The following is a 20,680-nucleotide window of genomic DNA, read 5'->3' as shown; positions in this document are numbered from 1 at the left end:
TGACCAACTAAAAATATATATACAAAAAATTAGCCGGGCATGGTGGCGCATGCCTGTAGTCCCAACTACTCGGGAAGGGGAGGCAATAGGATCACTGAGCCCCGGAGATTGAGGTTGCTGTGAGCCAGGCTGATGCCACGGCACTCACTCTAGCCTGGGCAACAAAGTGAGACTCTGTCTCAAAAAAAAAAAAAAAAAAAGTAGACATTTCAGTGTACAGTGTACAATATATGGTATGTGAATTATATCTCAATTAAAAAAACAAAAACAAACCAAAAACAACAAAACTCAATATTAACTAGAGAAATCTATTTAGGAATAACAGCAAAAACCAACTTAAAAATTAATAGCAAGTACACTAAAGTCACCACTGCCAAAAAATCTATAAACTTATGATGGATTTCTATATACAAAAGGAACCAGTTTGCTCTCCTCACAGAAGAAAATTGATGGAAGTTTCCTCAAAAGACTTAGAATACACTCTAATAAAGATTTATTATACTTCTGGATCTGGAATGAAAGAATCAAACTTCAGTGATGACAGTAATTTGCACTGGTATAAGGTTGAATTTTTCATTTTTATTTTTCTTTTGTGAAAGTTTGAGAATAGTAAGTGTTAAATATGTATTCCTGAGAAATGTTTTACATATCACCACACAAATGGAAGGACACAATTTGGTCAAAAGTGCTACCTCACTGTTGAAATAGACAAAAGAGATATTATCCCCATTTTATCAAAACAAGATACAATTTCAAAGAAGTAACATGACCTCTACAAGGTCCTACGATGGTAGGACTGGTACTATAAACCAGGAGTTCTGATTCCCAGCCTGGTTTACTTTCATTAAATCAATGTTCTTTAACTTTAGTGTGCTACTTTCTCCCTCATTCAACAAATCTGTCACTCAACCACTTATTATGGTCTTATTAATTCTTAGTAAAGTGTAACCTATTTATAAAAAAAGATACTCTCTAAATATGAAAACTATTTCAAGCACACTTAACACTTTACTCACTTAAGGTCATTTATCTTAAAACCTAAATGTCATAGTAATTAAAATAAACAGCACTATAAAACACACACTTACCACACAGGAAATCCCCTTTTGGCTCGCATTCAGAGTCCATTCACCTTTGTTTTATGCCTAATTCTAACAAAGCTTGTTTGGCTAATTTATCAGATGAATTTAAAGTAGAAGACATTATGATTTTACTAGGTACACACACTGAGTAAAGCAATAGTGAAGAAAGAAAACAGAAAGACACAAAAATCCAAAGTTATAGCAATCTTAACCATTTATTGTAGAGGTAATAAATCCTACAAAGCTCAAGGTCTTTATTAAAGTTCACAATAATCCTCTATCGCCAATAAAAGGATGACTTAATTCCAAATACTTTATTCAAGAAGGCAGGGAAGAATATAGCTCTCATTTTCCCAAACTCAAAGCTTGAATTACTCTAGTCCTTTTTTGTTCCTAATTAGTTAAATCCAATCAGTTGCCAGATCCTATTGATTCTACCTCTGTATCTATTTGTTTCCATGTTTACTGTTTCTGCTCTAATTCACTCAAGACTGCTACAAATAACCTGCCACTATTTCCAGTCCCTCCTGCTATGAAAGGTATCTTTCCAAAAGAAGGATTTAATCATATCACTCTTTTATTCATTCAGTTAACGAATATTTATTGAAAGATCAAATCTTAAAAGTTTCTATAGAGGCTACAGTATAAAACCCAAACTCCTTTCCCATAGCACCTCAGCATGGCTATGATTTGCCCTCACTAACCTCCTCTCCCACCAGCCTCGCCTGGAATTACATACTTATTTAGTCTTTTTTTTTTTTTTTTTTTTTGAGACAAAGTCTCACTTTGTTGCCCAGGCTAGAGTGAGTGCCCTGGCGTCAGCCTAGCTCACAGCAACCTCAAACTCCTGGGCTCAAGTGATCCTCCTGCCTCTGCCTCCCAAGTAGCTGGGACTACAGGCAAGCACCACCATCCCTGGGTAATTTTTTGTATATATATTTTTAGTTGGTCAATTAATTTCTTTCTATTTTTTAGTAGAGACGGGGTCTCGCTCAGGGTGGTTTCCAACTCCTGACCTCGAGCAATCCGCCCACCTCGGCCTCCCAGAGTGCTAGGATTACAGGCGTGAGCCACCTCGCCCCGGCTATTATTTAGTATTTCTTAAAACAGCCTGCACTGGCCCGTGGAGGTGGCTCACGCCTGTAATCCTAGCACTCTGGGAGGCCGAGGCGGGCGGATAGCTCAAGGTCAGGAGTTCGAAAACAGTCTGCACTTCTCTGACTCTTCTCTTTAATATCCTATGCCTTCATCTCTACCTACTAAAATTTTAACCCTCCTTCAAGGCCCTGACCAAATACCATGTTTTCCATGAACCTTCTCTAATCCTTCCAGTCAGAATTAATCCCTCTACCTATGCATCTTTATTTACTTAAGATATACTGGACATCTTTGCATAAATATCCAGCTCATTATTTTTAATTGTTGTATAGTATTCCACTATCTAGATGGCGCAGGTTTTACTCAAAGGTGATATATAATTTTTCAAAAGCATAATATTTTTTATCTCTTTTTTAAATTTCAGCATATCATGGGGGTACAAATGTTAAAGTTACCTATATTGGCCATGCCCCCCTCCCTCCTCAAGTCAGAACTTCAGGCATGACCATCCCCCAGAAGGTGTACATCTCACTCATTATGTATGTATATACCCATCCCCTCTTCCCCCTCCCACCTGCCCAACACCCTATAAATGTTATTCCTATATGTCCACTTAGGTGTTGATCAGTTAATACCAATTCCAAAAGCATAATATTTTTAATATAGAGAAAATATAAAAATAATCTTATAATTTCACTGACCAGATAAAACCTGTTGAAACTTAAAAAAAAAAAAAACTAAAAGTAATACATGCTCATGTTAGAAAATTCAAACAGTATAGAAAGATGTTTGCTAGAATTATAACAGTAACTTTAATTGAGTAAAAGGTAAAGAGAATCAAACTAGAGGAGTATGAAGAGGGTATGAAGACTTGGGGGAGCACAGATTCACAAAACTGTAAACATTCACTGAAATTGATTTTTCCCTACAGCAAAATGGCCATTTTAAAAGATCCATTCTTAAAAACAATGGCCCAGTGTAAAAATGCTCTAGGAGTGTTTCTGTCAGGCAGATTGAGCATTCTTTTTTCTTCCCTTTCTTTGTATTTATGACAGTCTCTACATACAGAGGAAGGAAAATGGATTATCTAGAAGCAATCAGTTATTGGCAAAATCAATGAAGATGTCTAAAAACAATTTATAATGTTCTCTAACTTTCCCTGCACAGTATTCCTCATGGAAAAGGCTTTTACTACATAATGTGATACTATTCTGCCAAAACCAGATCTGATGGATGGTAGCCATACTTACAGGATACACTGCCCACGCCAATTCAAGCTTTAATGCAAAAGCCTCCAAAAAGGGCTGACTTACTCCACACTCAACCACATTCCTATTCATTCTTCACACTACATACAATCTAGTCTTTTTAATCAATGTTTTCTTCATGTCTTACCTATAAATTTCTTACCATTATTTCAAGGTTAAACAAAAGTTGTAGCTCATCCAGAAAGCCTTCCCTAAACTCTCTCTCTCAATGATCTCTCTTCCTCTCCTTGGAAATTAAAGAGTTTCTTTACATCATACAGCATTTCATTAAATTCTATTTTGTCCTCTATTATATCATGTATATCACTAGACTGCAAACTCCTTGAAGGCAGGGTTTATCTGTATCCAAATGTATCTTCTACAGTACCTCATCAGAGGAATTGCATAGTAGGTGCTCAATAAGCAATATTTTTAGGTGATTCCTACTGTGAATGACCTTGTAGTAATGTAAATATTTAAATGTTACATATAATTCTCTAACAGTGAAATTCCTAAAGTTTATTTGTGGTCTTGTGTTGCATAAAGGCAATATTAGTAATACTAATTGCAACTCAATGACAAAGATTAATTTGTCAAGCAACTTTCCAAGAGACAACTTAAATCTGTGATAGTTCTCTAGTTTCAAGAAAAAGTTCTTATTCTTGGAGATCTGTAGTATAGATCTGCTGAATGAACTGGCAGTTATTTACTTTCAATTCTTTAAAACTAATTTTTTCATACAGCTGTGTTTACTCACAGCATGTCTCATTTATGCTCGAGGTGTAAAACAGCAAAGCCCAGATTTCTCCCTCTCCCTTCTTTATATTTTCCCTTGCCTTTGTTATATTTGCCTTTCTGCAGTTTGCTAGCCAAAGCTGTAATTAGTACCCCACAGGGATCTATACTTTTCTAATAAAGAACAGCCTACTACACAATGACATGTATACACACACAGCCCTGTGTGTTCCTAACGAATTAGGAATATTTTACACACGCAAGCCTTCAAAAGCTTTTAATAGCTAAATGAGAGCACTTTACATGGCAGCTGCAACTGACTCACAACACTGACTACAGATTGATTCATCCCCTTCTCTCACTGCACACACATCTAATTGCAAGAAGGGAAACAACTCATTTGAGACTGAGTGAAATTATGAATAGGTCCTAAAAAAACCTTAGTAAGTAAACCTCATTTATCAAGGAAATTTTTTTCTCAAATTATTACAAAAGCTATGGTATTTGTTATATAACAATTTACTATGATTTTTCTGTTAAGTAATAGTTTCCAGCCAAGCAGATTAATTAGTGCTTCTTAAGAAAGTTAAAACAGCCGGGCGCGGTGGCTCACGCCTGTAATCCTAGCACTCTGGGAGGCCGAGGCGGGCGGATTGCTCAAGGTCAGGTGTTCCAAACCAGCCTGAGCAAGAGCGAGAGACCCCCATCTCTACTATAAATAGAAAGAAATTAATTGGACAACTAATATATATAGAAAAAATTAGCCGGGCATGGTGGTGCATGCCTGTAGTCCCAGCTCCTCAGGAGGCTGAGGCAGGAGGATCGCTTGAGCCCAGGAGTTTGAGGTTGCTGTGAGCTAGGCTGATGCCATGGCACTCACTCTAGCCTGGGCAACAAAGTGAGACTCTGTCCCAAAAAAAAAAAAAAAAAGAAAGTTAAAACAGACAACATCACCTAAGTGGACACATAGGTACTACAGTAATAGGGTAGTGGGCAGGTGGGAGGGGGGAGGGGGGTATATACATACTTAATGAGTGAGATGTGCACCATCTGGGGGATGGTCATGCTGGAAACTCAGACTTGTGGGGGGAGGGGGGAAAGGGCATTTATTAAAACCTTAAAATTTGTACCCCCATAATATGCCGAAATAAAAAAAGAAAGAAAAACAGATAACATATACAGTATATTTATTTGCAGGCTCTGGGTCCTGTTCTACAATCCTTTCACTGTCCAACCTTCTCCGACTCCTACCAACATCATCTCTCCCTCAATCTTCTCTATAGCATGTCATTAACCTTGTCAAGTTCCCATATATTTAGTAAATGGTGGGCAGTCAAGTAAAAAAATAAATCATCAGATTGTAGGGGGGGGAAACCAATAATTTACTTGTTACACATTTAATTTACAAGTATAATTCAAACAGGAAGACAAGATTTGCTTCTTCCCCACTAGGGAAATATGAATGAAAGTTTCTTCATTCTTGTACAAATACCCATTGTAACTGGTGTATGCACTTGCATTAGCAAGGGTTATCACTAATAACAATAATAACCAATCTACTTCATTGAAAGCAAACACCACAGACCCTTGGAAGCCTTGGGGTTTATATAACAAGGGGTTCAAAAAGTCACATGCCAATGAGATATCACCTTACGCCAGTTAGAATGGCTTTTATGAAAAAGCCCAAAAGCAATAGATGCTGACGTGGATGCAGAGAGAAAGAACACTTATACACTGTGAGACTACAAATTTGTACAACCTCTATGGAAAACAGTATGGAGATTCCTCAAAGAACGAAAAGTAGACCTACCATTCAATCCAGTAATCCCACTACTGGGTATTTACCCAAAGGAAAAGAAGTCATTTTATCAAAAAGACACCTGCTCTCAAATGTTTATTGCAGCACAATTCACAATTGCAAAGATGTGGAATCAAACCAAATACCCATCAATTGATGAGTAGATTAACAAAATGTGGTATTAATACATGTATATCATGGAATACTACACTCAGCCACAAAAAGGGAGGAATTAATGCCTTTTGCAATAATGTGGATGGAACTGGAGACCATTATCCTAAGTGAAGTATCTAAAGAATGGAAAAACAAATCCCACATGTACTCGCTATTAAATTGGAACCAACTGATGAGCACACATGTGCACAGAGGGAAGTAAAACTCAAGGGAAATCAAGCAGAGGGGAGGCAGGAGGAGGGGATTGGCAAAAACCTACCTAACAGGTACAATGAACACTGTCTGGGTGATGGGCACACTTAGAGCCCTGACTCAAGCATTATAAAAGCAATCCATGTAACCAAAAACATTTGTACCCCCTACTATTTTGAAATTAAAAAAAAAAAAATCACATGCACCAATACTGCCTGTAGACTAAATAATGGCTCCAATATATACTACTATTTTTCAAATGTATGTAGATGCTGTTATGATTACTAAAATCAAAACACATTTAGGCCAGGCACAGTGGTTCACACCTGTAATCCTAGCAGTCTGAGAGGCCGAGGCGGGTGGATTGCTCGAGGTCAGGAGTTCGAAACCAGCCTGAGCAAGAGCGAGACCCCCATCTCTACTATAAATAGAAATTAACTGGCCAACTAATATATATATAGAAAACAATTAGCCGGGCATGCCTGTAGTCCCAGCTATTCAGGAGGCTGAGGCAGCAGGATTGCTTGAGCCCAGGAGTTTGAGGTTGCTGTGAGCTAGGCTGCAGCCACAGCACTCACTCTAACCTGGACAACAAAGCGAGACTCTGTCTCGAAAAAACAAAAAAAAAAAAAACACAAAAAAACCCACACATTTAAAAGACTTACTGATTTACAATAGTTTTATCATGTATTTTGTTAATTATGAATTATTAAAATTATTACTAATGTTTTACCTTATGAAAGGTGTCTCCATAATTAATGGTTATTAATTAAAGTTGAATATTAAGGTTGCAAATTACTCCATGAGACTGTGCTCCTTGAACTGGAACTATGTCTAGTTCATCTTTTTTGTTCCCAGTGACAGATAAGAGTTATTCCATAAAAGTGCTTTTGAACTAAACTGAACATGGTCTTAAACAAGGGGATGTTGAATCACCTTCTGCATGTTTTTCAAATTGGCAAAAGATTTTTAAAGTCTAAAATTGGGAGCCCTGTGAAGAAAATGTTTAAGAACTGAAAAATTCTTATCACACTAATTGGCATGCTTAATCTGTAAAATTCTACTCTAAATATGATTCAAATGTCATCATTCATCACTGGTTCACACATACATTGGTTAATGGAAAGTTCAGTATCTAATGCTAAATAAACAAAGTGGTTCCCTAATTTAAGGAAGAGCAATCACAGACCAAACTATTTTCAATCTCCCTTTGGAAAAAAAATTTTTTTGGAAAAAATTAATAATCTTAAAATAGTTATGCTTTGCAGAAAACAAGAGCATTAATATTGACTGTCAGGAAAGGTGCCAACAGTTCTTTGTTATTTAGCACATTTCTTTCACTTTGCCTTCTATAACAATGCGAAATAGCACAGTGGAAAACAATGAATCTTGCCTAACCATGTGTCCCATGTATAACAATATCAAAAGTCTATAACATTTTGTTTGCTTTTTTTTTTTGAGATGGAGTCTTGCTCTGTCACCTGGGCTAAAGCACCGTGGTGTCAGCCTTGCTCACAGCAACCTCAAACTCCTGGGCTCAAGTGATCCTCCTGCCTCAGCCTCCTGAGTAGCTGGGATTACAGGCACATGCCACCATGCCCAGCTAATTTTTCTATTTTTAGTAGAGACGGGGGTCTTGCTCTTGTTGAGGCTGGTCTCGATCTCCTGATCTCAAGCAATCCTCCCACCTCGGCCTCTCAGAGTGCTAGGATCACAGGCATGCACCACTGCACTCAGCCAAAAGTCTATAACATTTTGAAATAAAAAATGACTGAGCATTTCTGGGAAAATATGGAGGAATAAATTATAAACAATTATACCAGCAGTTCTTAACCTGGGGGGTGCACATCAGAATTGTTGTGGAACATGTTTTAAAAACACAGAAGCAGAGGCCCCAGGCTAGCATCTTCAAGAGTGGTTTTTTTTTTTTTTTGAAAGCTCCAAAGATGATTCTAATGCCAACCCTTGGTTGAACTTGAGCCTAATAGTTCTCAAATTGTGGTCCTCTGACCAGTAGCATCAATATCACCTGGGAACTTGTTAGAAATGCAAATCTCAAACTATACCCTGACATACTAAATGAGAAGCTCTGGGGATGATGCTCAGTATCTATTTTCTCAAGCCTTCCAAGTGATTCTGATGCATGCTAACATTTGAGAACATTGGCTTAAGACCATGGTGTCCATCCATTCTTCCTTAATTCTATAAGATGAAAATAGATTTAACTAATACAAATAAACTTAAAGCATGTTTTTCTCATTAAAAAAAATTAGTTTTGTCTTAACTAATCATTAAATTAGCACTAATCTGACCTTTACTGGAAAACAATTCAACTCATCAGGTTCTTGGGTTAGGCTGCTTTTTTAAACACAAATGTGTCTAGATTAGGCAAGTGATCCAAAGTTAGCATGATATCTTGTCTATTTTCCACCTGATCCCTGAGCAACAGGAGTTTCTCAAATCAGCTGATTAATTGCAACCCTTAAGATGGTAAAAAAACTCACATGGTTTTCATTCTTGATTTTAATTTTAAGATTAAATGATGTCTAGATTCAATTATTGACTTACAGAAAATACAAAGAATCAAGAAACCTGTTAAACTCTACCATGGAATTAAAATCAGCAAAATCCAGTTTCTTCAACAAACACATTGTAAGAAAAAGAGAGACAGAGATAAGTATGGGGATACCTACAGTTTGAAAGAAACTTAACAGACATATCAATCACCTACAATGTGTAGCTCTAATTCGAATTCTAATTCAAACAGATTACCAAAAAAATCATATTTGAGACAATTAGGAATTTGAACACTAAAAAGATATTTGATATTAAGTAATTATTAATTTTTTAGATGCAGTAATGGCATTATGGTTATTTTTGAAAGTATTATCTTTAGAGAAATACCAAGTTATTTACAGATAAAATGATATGATGTCTGGAATTTGCTTCAAAATAACACAGGGGAAGGAAAGTAAGTGGAAATAGAATAATAAGATAGGCCATGAGTTGATAACTGTTGAAGCTAGGTGATAGGGATATGGAGCTAGTATAGTGCCAACTATTTTATATATGTTTAAAATTATCCAAAAAAAAGGGAAAAAAGAGAAAAAAATAAATATATAAAAAAATAAAGAAAAATAATTTTAAATAAATAAATAAAATAAAAAATAAAATTATCCAAATTTTTTAAAGTTTTAAACTAAATGAAGTTAAAAAAGATTGGCAAAGCTGTGACAATAACATTTGTCTTATGTATTACCTAGAAAATTAAAATCAGGAAAAACTTTAAAATAAGTCTATTTAGGACTTTTAGAGCTTAAAAATACAAATCTAAACACTGTATAGCTGGCCTGCATATTCTCAGGTTCCACATCTGAAGAGTCAAACAATCTCGGATCCAAAATATTAGGGGGAAAAAAACAATAAAAATAATAAAACAATAAAAAAATACAAATTTTAAAACAATACAGTAAAGCAACTATTAATATTTACATAGCACTTACATTGTATTAGGTATTGTAAGTAATCTAGAGATGATTTAAAGTATACAGAAGGATAAGTAGACTAAATGCAAATACTATACCATTTTATATATAAGGGACTTGAGCATTTATGGATTTTGGTATCTATGGGACAACCGTATTTTTACAATTTAAGGAAATGGATGAACTGCTTAGGTTCACTTAGGTGAACTGCTCAGCTTTCCTAAGTCTTTTAATTCTCTAAAATAAATATATGACCAGTATTTTACCATCACAGTGTCCAGGTCCATATAGATAATTATGTTGATGACCTCAGCTGCCCAAGGCACCATTAAATGATTAAGAGTGTACACATATGCTCATTCTTCCCTAAAGCCACTCTATCAACTTCTTCCTAAATAAGGTGACGGAGAAACCACAGCTGAGGTCCTGAATGAAAGCTCTTACATTGTTTCCAGAAAAAGACAAGTTAAATCTTTGTCTTTATCTCTGTTTATATGAGAAATTTACAAAAAAGGAAGAAATGGGCAAAAGAAGAGAAAAATGTCTAGGTAACAGCCCTTGTCTAGAAATACTTATCATCTAAAATGTATACAATATACATAATTGATAACCTAACACTATCACTGTGGTTATAGTGTATTTAAAAAAAAACAAAACACTATTGAAGAAACAGTTATTTTCCTATGGTGGGATGTTTTCCTTTCCCCTTTTCTGTATTTTCAAGATTTACTAGGCCAGGCACAGTGGCTCACACCTGTAATCCTAGCACTCTGGGAGGCCAAGGTGGGCAGATCGTTTGAGCTCAGGAGTTCGAGACCAGCCTGAGCAAGAGCGAGACCCCGTCTCTACTAAAAATAAAAAGAAATTAATTGGCCAACTAAAAATATATATAGAAAAAATTAGCCGGGCATGGTGGCACATGCCTGTAATCCCAGCTACTCGAGAGGCTGAGGCAGAAGGATCCTTTGAGCCCAGGAGTTTGAGGTTGCTGTGAGCTAGGCTGATGCCACGACACTCTAGCTGGGGCAGAGAGTGAGACTCTGTCTCAAAAAAAAAATACAAAAAACAGATTTACTATAATGAGCATGGATCACTTTGATAACAAAAAACAAAAGTATCCCCCCACTCCAGGAAGGGGAAAAAAATTATTTTACCACATTACTAAAGTCTCATTATATAACTCTATTTGGCCCAATTTAATCCGGCTATACTTTTGTTTTTCTTCTAATCCTACCCTTACTTATATCCTCAATAAGAACTAGACATCTTTTTCTCAGTTTCCCTCATGAGTGAGGAGGCAAGGTCACCTCCGTTTCTCCATAGGTTAACTTCAAGGAGTAGGTAACACTAATCTTCAAGCCAATTCCTAGTTTCTTAAGTATAGTGATCCCTTGATATCAAGAACTATTCATAGTGCCTTTTTCCTGAACAACTTCTGTCTGCCTAGGCCAAATTCCCTTAGTAGCTATCTTCTCATTTCATGTATTTAGTAACTGATTAAACACTTGATCAGATATTCCATTACTTTACTACTTTCAGTCTCCTGCTTCAAATCCTCTGACACACATCAAATCACCTCCGTTTTTGGTATCTTTTTTGCTCAATCTCAGCTCCTACTTCTAAGCACCAATACAGTGGGATAATGTAAAAATAAATAAAAATTTCATATGGCTCAACCTAATGTTCAACCTGATATCAGGATCAACCTGATTATTAATTACATGTAGAAGTCAGCTTTTATACATTTCCTCAATAATTAAAAAACAATAACTATAATACCATCCTTGGTAAATTGGAGAGGGTTATATATCTTCACCTGGCCTTGATACAACTGTGCAGAAACTGCTAGATGCCTATCTAAGATGTCTCTCCCTTTTTCTTACTATCAAAATTCCCATATAATTAAGAGCAGAACGTTCCCATAAAAGGCTGCATTTTCCAGCTCTCTTTACAGACAGAGAGGCAGCCAGTAGGATATAAATGGAAGTCACTGCCCTTTGGCCTTCTGCCCTTCCCCTGCTTCCCTCTTGCCTAGAATGCAGATGGCTGTCTGGGTGACAGCAGCCATCTTGTGACCTTCAAAATAGAAGCCATATGTTAAGGTTAACAATGCATAAATTTAGGTGACTGGGATCCTGACTTCATAGGACCAAGAAAGTTTTTTGTTTATTAAATACACATAGATTTTACTCTCGAATATAGATCTATGACCTAAATGTTCACACTAAAAAGCATCCCAATTATAGTATATCTAAAGCCTGGTTATGGACTTACCATAGAAAGGCAAAATAGCTTATTGATCAAGAGTCTGGCCCTAAAGTTAAACAAACATGGGTTTGAATTTGTTCAGCCACTTGGTATCTATGTGGCTTTTTGGATACCTGACATCTCTAAGCCGTTGTTTCTTTATTAAACTGTTAATAGCTATGGGTTATTCTGATTATTAAATCAAATGCTAATGTTTACTGCCCTATCTGATATTATCTTGTAAGGCTGAACATGTACTCTACGAATCAGCAATTCTACTCCTAAGTATCTACCTTAGAGAAACTCTGAGATGCTTACATATGCCTACACACCCATCATACACACATATAAGAAGACATGTACATGAATGTTCGTTGCAGCATTGCCATGTCTACTACCAGGAAAATTAATTAATTAATTATGGAATAATCATACAATGGAATATTATACCAGAGTAAAAGTGAATTAACTACAGCTAGCTACATGCAATAACATAAATCAATTTCTTAGAAACATAAACTGAAAAAAGCAAATAGCAAAGAACATGAAAAATACATTCCAATTTGTAACAAACCAAAATGCATTCTATTCAGTGGACTAACATATTGAAACAATTTAGCTAATTAACAAGAATATAAAGTATCCTAAAGTTAAACATTAGCATGGCCAAGCTATTCTGTGGTATATCTAGAATGATGGCATCCATATACTAGAAGAGTTTGTTAGCTGCATCTAACAAAAAGAAAACAGTTTATCCTCCAGGGATTAGGAGGCCTATTTAAGATTTATAAGTAAGCAAAGAATTTAAAGTTACACTGACACATTAATCTGGCCTTCCCATACCTGTTTTCTGCTCCATTTCTGAAAAGTTATGCACCCTCCCTTGCTCCCTTTTTGTTGTTCCACCATACTGTGCATATTCACTCTATATAAAGGATATTTTCTTTCAGCCATAATCTAGGTTTCTCCATCTCTCTCCTTTTGTATGAGTTTACTTCATTACACATTAAAAACATAAAACACCTGACCTGTTTGCTAACACTTTGTTTGCCCTTTAAACAACGTGAACTGGGCCAGTGAACCCTAAGACAGCCCTTTGGGATTTAAACCAGCTAACTGTCTTCTTCTAATTTTACCTTTATTGGTCAAAGTTACATGCTAAATATTGAGGGAGGGAGGAGCATAGGCATGAAATGCAGTTGTCACTTTAATGAAATGAAAAGTAGAATCACTATTTCAAGTAATCAAGTATTATTCATGTTGCAATTATTTATACATTACAGAAATCCCCAAATTTCATCTAGTGGAAATCAACAGACCAAAATAAAAAGTAGGGTCTAAAATATAAAATATCCAAAATTTTCACATCATACCTAATTATCCTAAATTGCTTACATCTACATTTTGTCAAGTTCCAATTAAACTGGCTATGGATAAGTGTTATAGCAGAAGATTTCTGTTTTGAATAAGAAGTTGAAATAGACCAACTTTAAGGTTCTTTTCCATCATAAAAATGTTATTTCTGAGGCCGGGCGCGGTGGCTCACGCCTGTAATCCTAGCTCTCTGGGAGGCCGAGGCGGGTGGATTGCTCGAGGTCGGGAGTTCGAAACCAGCCTGAGCAAGAGCGAGACCCCGTCTCTACTATAAATAGAAAGAAACTAATTGGCCAACTAATATATATAGAAAAAATGAGCTGGGCATGGTGGCACATGCCTGTAGTCCCAGCTACTTGGGAGGCTGAGGCAGAAGGATCGTTTGAGCCCAGGAGTTTGAGGTTGCTGTGAGCTAGGCTGACGCCATGGCACTCACTCTAGCTTGGCACTCACTCACCCAGGCAGAGTGAGACTCTGTCTCAAAAAAAAAAAAAAATATATGTTATTTCTATTAGTAAAAACAATAAAGGAATAAAACATTACACATTATCAAAAACCCAAATCTGTATAAGCACCATTTTCATTGTTTCATTCACAGTATCTATTTGAAAGAAATAAACTCATTTTCTTTTTCTTTTTTTTTTTTTTTGAGACAGAGTCTCACTCTGCCCGGGCTTGAGTGCCGTGGTGTCAGCCTAGCTCACAGCAACCTCAAACTCCCAGGCTCAAGCAATCCTTCTGCCTCAGCCTCCTGAGTAACTGGGACTACTGGCATGTGCCACCATGCCCAGCTAATTTTTTCTATATATTTTTAGTTGGCCAATTAATTTCCTTCTATTTTTAGTAGAGACGGGGTCTTGCTCTTGCTCAGGCTGCTCTGGAACTCCTGAGCTCAAATGATCCACCCACCTTGGCCTCCCAGAGTGCTAGGATTACAGGCGTGAGCCACTACGCCTGGCCCAAACTCATTTTCTTCCAAGATGAATTTTCCATACATCATACAATGTCCACTCTCCTGTCATAGTTGGGACATTCTGAGTAATTCACAAGTGCAATAGCAGTCTAAAGCCACCTTGCAAAACAAGAGTAAATTAAATCAGTACTACCACAATGTTTCTGACAAATCTTGACTAATTTTAGATATTAATCTAATTTAGCCAGCCCAACAGGATTTTGTATCATTGAAAGCAAATTTATTTTCTAATTTTATCTGCCTGAGATATGGAGGTAAAAAGGAAAAAAGAAAAAGAGACAAAATATTTTCTAATTTTATTGCCAAATCTATTTAAGGAACCCCACCAAAACAGACAAGGGAAATATTCAGCAGCAAACACATAATCCTCTGACATTAGCCTGAAAATGCACATCAATCCAATAACTTTGGCCCATTTTCTAATCTAAAGAAAATTTTAAAACAGAACATTAAATACCTAATATATTCCACTGGTCCACAATACCTTCTTCCTTTAGAGTTATGAAACTCCTTTTTTTCCTTTAGGGTGATGCTATGATTACAGTGTAAAATATATCTTTTTACATCTATTTGCATTTATACTATTAAATATTTTGGTTTGGTGATATAGCTCCTTTAAAAAAATCATCAACTTAAAAATTCTAAATTTCAAATATGAAATAGTTATTATCACAAACATTAAATGAACTCCTTTGTGTGACAGGGACATCCATAAAGAGATACACACTGTCTTTATCAATATGACAAAAAAAAAAAAAAGAGAGAGAGGGAGAGATAACTATTATGTTCCAGGTGCAATTCTGTTCAGGAACGCCTATTATCCAAAAGTTGTCTGCCTGTGATTTTCACCAGATAACTAAGCAAGTACCAAGAGGGACTTCATGGTCATAAAGTCAATTACAGCTTAATCAGAGCCAATTAGTTCATATCATTATTAGTAATAACTACTTTAGATGGTATTAATACAAAATTTAACGATTTATAAACAGAATTATATTTTGGTTTTTAAAATTAGTTTTGAAATCTTGATTATCTTTGTTAGAATCAAAGGAACTGTTATAATCGAAAGCTCTTGCCAAATTAACATCATATTCTGTTTCTCTGACCAGAGTTGAAACTCATGATCCTAGTATATAAGTAGAAAAGGACCTTTTTATTCTCTTTTCTTCCAATAAACTGAATTAATATTTTTATTACAATTAAAAGAACAAAGTAAGATTTCCAAATGGAATCAAAGTAGGAAGGGTTTGGGGAATGAAATCCATAAGGTTCAATATTAACTCATGTGATATTAGGATATAAGAAGAAATATATATTTGGTCTCTGCTCCTGGCACATAGCTCTTAAATCTCCAAAGTGATATGTCTCTAGATATGCTAATGAGATGACTAATGGAGAGGGGCTTTCGGATGGCCTTGGGATGGGACTGGTTGCCAGGGGAAAGAACCCTGTGTTTAGTGGGTTGGAACTTTCAGTCCCATCTACCCCCACACTCCCTGGGAAGGGAGTGGGGCTGATGGTTGAGCATATCACCAATGGCCAATGATAAAATCAATCCTGACTATGCAAGATAGTTCCTTGAGGGTGGTGTGCCCAAAGAGTGCAAGGAAACTCCATGTACTTTTCCCCATACCTTCCCTTATGCATTCTCTTCAAATCTGGCTGTTCATCTGTATCTTTTGTAATGTCCTTTATAATTAATGGGTAAACGTAAGTATAGTATTTCCTGAATTCTGCAAGCCTTTCTACCAAATTAATCAAATCCAAAGAAAGGGTTATGGGAACCCCAATTTATAGCCAGTTGGTCAGAAACACAGGTCACAACCTGGGGCCTGCAACTGGCATCTGAAATGGTGGGCAGTAGTGTGGCACTGAGCCCTTAATCTGCGGATCTGATGCTATCTCCAAGTGGATAGTGTCAGAATTGAATTGGATTACAGGACACTCAGCTGGTGTCACTGGAAAATTGTTTGATTGGTGTGTGGGGAAAAACCACCCCACACATCTGGTGTCACAAGTCTTGTGTTGACTTTGTGAAAATAGGAAAAACATTTTGGTTTTTTGCTATCTCTATACCTTATCAAATGAAAAATTTATAAAAGGTCAGAAAGAAGTAACAGCAAAAAGTTTATAGTGGTATTAGGTTATTAAGTATGAAATGTCAGATTTCCTTAAGTCCTAAGTTTGACAGTTAACATCTGTGACATTTCACTTTGATATTTCTTGTTTTATTTTTATTGTAAAGGTACATCCTCATTCTTTCAAATGCATGTTTTGATTTGTTATTATCTTTCAATTTTTTTTTTTTTTTTTTTTTTGAGACAGAGTCTCACTTTGTTGCCCAGGCTAGAGTGAGTGCCGTGGCGTCAGCTTGGCTCACAGCAACCTCAATCTCCGGGGCTCAGCGATCCTACTGCCTCAGCCTCTCGAGTAGCTGGGACTACAGGCATGCGCCACCATGCCCGGCTAATTTTTTGTATATATATTTTTAGTTGGTCAATTAATTTATTTCTATTTTTGGTAGAGACGGGGTCTCGCTCAGGCTGGTTTCAAACTCCTGACCTTGAGCAATCCGCCCGCCTCGGCCTCCCAAAGTGCTAGGATTACAGGCATGAGCCACCACGCCGGGCTCAAATTTTTTTAAGAACAATTTTTGTACAACTATAGGTAAGTCAAAAATTTGTATTGTTTTCAAATATGATTTGTCATAAAACCAACACAAAAGAGACAGCTCAAAATATCAACAAAGTGTTTGGAAATGATGTGGCTAACAAACACACAGTACATCAATGGTTTAAAAAGTTCTGTTCTGGGTTGGGCACGGTGGCTCACGCCTGTAATCCTAGCACTCTGGGAGGTCGAGGCGGGTGGATTGTTCAAGGTCAGGAGTTCGAAACCAGCCTAAGCAAGAGCGAGACCCCATCTCTACTATAAATAGAAAGAAATTAATTGGCCAACTAATATATATAGAAAAAATTAGCCAGGCATGGTGGTGCATGCCTGTAGTCCCAGCCACTAGGGAGGCGGAGGCAGTAGGATCACTTGAGCCCAGGAATTTGAGGTTGCTGTGAGCTAGGCTGATGCCACAGCACTCACTCTAGCCTGGGCAACAAAGTGAGACTCTGTTTCAAAAAAATGAAAAAAAATAAAAAGTTCTGTTCTGGTAATTTTAATCTTAAAAATGAGCCACCTAGACAACCTGAAACCAAGGTAGATAATGATAAACTAAAAACCGTAGTGGAAGCGAATTAATCTAAACCTACACATAAATTAACAACAAGGTTTGATGTTACTATTCCAACAACATTATACCATTTAAAACAAATCAAGGCCGGGCACGGTGCCTCATGCCTGTAATCCTAGCACTCTGGGAGGCCGAGGCAGGCAGATTGCTCAAGGTCAGGAGTTTGAAACCAGCCTGAGCAAAGTGAGACCCTGTCTCTACTATAAATAGGAAGAAATTAATTGGCCAACTAATATATATAGAAAAAATTAGGCTGGGCGCGGTGGCTCACGCCTGTAATCCTAGCTCTCTGGGAGGCCGAGGCGGGCAGAGAGTTTGAGCTCAGGAGTTCGAGACCAGCCTGAGCAAGAGTGAGACTCCCATCTCTACTAAAAAAATTAGCTAGACAACTAAAAAAATATATAGATATATATATTATATATACAGATATATAATATACATACACACACACACACACACACACACACACACACACATATAAATTAACCAGGCATGGTGGTACATGCCTACAGTCCTAGCTACTTGGGAGGCTGAGACAGAAGGATCATTTGAGCCCAGGAGTTGGAGGTTGGTGTGAGCTAGGCTGACGCCACAGCAACTCTAGCCCAGGCAACAGAGTGAGACTCTGTCTCAAAACAAACAAACAAAAAAAAACAGATCCTTTTTGACAGTCACAAGCGTTCAGCATAATGACTGGATAAAGCGCTGAAACACAGGACAAAACCAAATTTTCATCAAAAAATCTAATGGTGCCTGTTTGGTGGTCCAGCACTGGTATTATCCACTATAACTTCATAAAACCTAGTCAATTGATTACAGCGAAAGTCTGCTACAACTAACTGGACGAAATGATGAGGATGATTAAACAGCCAAGATTGGTCAACAAAGTCAGGCCAATCCTCTTACAAGACAAGGCTCAACCACATAAGCAGCACAAACAACACTGCTCAAACTACAGTGACCAGACTTGGAAACTGTCACCCACCGTATTCACCAGACCCTACACCAACTCACTACCACTTCTTCCAGACTTTGGACCGCTTCTTAAAAGAAAAAATATTCAACTCTCAACAAGCTGTAGAAAACATCTTTCGGGATTTCATCGCCACTCGCTCCTCCAGGCATCTTTGCTGCTGGCATAAACAAGCTACAATTAAGATGACCAAACTGTGTTGATAGTTTAGATACATACTTTGATTAATTGTACTGTTCCTTGTTTGAGATATAATAAACTAAACTTTTGATTTGAAATTGGACATCTCATATTTAATGACCTAATATCATTGTTTAATAGAAATATGGGTAGTTTTTAGTTTTTGTCTTTATACTTTTTATTGCCCAAATTTTCTAAAACTCCATATTGTATATAATCAGGGGAAAAGACATTTTAGATCATTTATTTCTATGGATTTTCTTTGCAGAAAAACTAACACTACTGATCAATTAGTACTATAGCTTAGGTAACTTTTGACAAGTATCTCTTATATAACTCAGTATAAATTCACTACAAACAGTGAATTCTTGCTCCTAAGGATATTCATCTAATAAAACTGGCATAGAACCATTTTACTTCATTGGACTTATACCCCATTCTTCCTCATTATTAGATTCCACATGATATGTTATGATAATTTGGTATTCTGTCAAATACTGTGAAATATGTGCTGAAAGCCAAAATTAACATCTAGGGATTTTCTATATGGTTACCATTATCCCATACCTCAGGGTAATAGGTAACTGATTAAGCGCTTCAGACATGAAAATTCCCCAATAAAAAAAGTAAATGTCAATGCTTTCATTTTCTTATAAAAGGAACATAATGAATATCCTAATACATGTTTCCTGGTCTATCACATATCAGACAATTATAAACATATTCTTTTGGTTATCCAAAATACGGCAAACCTCTAGATATTTTAGTTTCCCTACTTAGGACTAGAATAACACCTCAAAATTCAATGTAATTGCAACCAGACTAGAATCATGTCCCCAAGGGACTTTACTTTCAAAAAATAGCAATTTTTGACACAACCAAACATAATATCAAAACTGGTTACTTCAACCATTTCCCAAGAAATACTTTACTATCTGATTTCAGGTGATACATTTTAATGTTAGTTACCTACGTTTAATCAATGTACTTCAGATAATTACTCTGAAAATAATGTTCAAAACAAAAAGAGTCATTTAAATTCAAGATTTAAGCTTCCCACCAAGTATAACACATGTTTAAGAGCTGTGGAAGTCTGGCCACAAAGATAGCCACCAATAACTCCTCCTATCAAGTGTCAGAAACACAATGTAAGGCCCAGCCTTCCAAACCAACCCCCAGATGATTGAAGCATCCCAGCTGAGGTACCAGACATGAAAAGTAAGGCCATCCTGGATCATACAGCTCTAGCCTAGCCACATAACTTACACCACATGAAAAACAATCATGCTGCCCTATCCTATAGCACATAAAATAGAAATCAGCCTTGACCCAAATCCTGATCCACATAATTACAAAAAATAACTATACATGTACTTTTTTTTTTTTTTTTTTGACAAGGTCTTGCTCTGTTTCCTAGACTACAGCACAGTGGCATGACCATAGCTCACTGCAACCTCAAACTCCTGGGCTTAAGCAGTCCTCCCACCTCAGCCTCCCAAAGTAATGGGACTACAGGCATGAGCTACGATGCCTGGCCAAAAATAAAATATTAGTAAGTCACTAAATTTTGAAGTGATTAATTGTGTAGCAATAGATAACTGATACTAGGGCCTTCTGATTCAAAAATGTAAGAAAAATATTAAAGTCTTTAAAGAGCACTTGCACACAAACAAGGGCAGTAATAGAGTTACAGAATTGGGAAACAAAAAGGTATAAGACAGAGAAAACAAATAGCAAAATGGCAGATGTAAATCTTACCTTATTTGTAAGTACAGTAAATGTAAATAAGCTCTCCAGTTAAAGAGCATACTATGAATAATGTATGCCAACAAATTAGATAATAGAGATGTAATGAAAAAAATCCTAGAAAGATACAAA

The 20,680-nt window shown here is 36.6% G+C and overlaps 1 protein-coding gene across 5 annotated transcripts in view; it reads right to left on the bottom strand.

Annotated features, from left to right (window-relative positions):
• Nucleotides 1-20,680, bottom strand: part of EPB41 (erythrocyte membrane protein band 4.1) — a 204,283-nt gene that overhangs the window by 135,251 nt on the left and 48,352 nt on the right. Inside the window, exon 1 of one of the 5 annotated variants that reach the window (XM_075995898.1) lies at nt 1,089-1,795. The exons of the other annotated variants lie outside the window; for them this stretch is intronic. Coding sequence (XP_075852013.1) covers nt 1,089-1,117 — 29 coding nt within the window. The 5' untranslated portion in view covers nt 1,118-1,795. Of the gene's footprint in view, nt 1-1,088; nt 1,796-20,680 lie in introns of those variants that run through there. 5 annotated transcript variants of the gene reach the window in all.

Source organism: Microcebus murinus, chromosome 2 (genome assembly GCF_040939455.1).
Source record: "Microcebus murinus isolate Inina chromosome 2, M.murinus_Inina_mat1.0, whole genome shotgun sequence".
Lineage (NCBI taxonomy): Eukaryota > Metazoa > Chordata > Mammalia > Primates > Cheirogaleidae > Microcebus > Microcebus murinus.
Note: the sequence above shows the minus strand (reverse complement) of the source record. Positions and strands in the feature narration are given on the sequence as shown.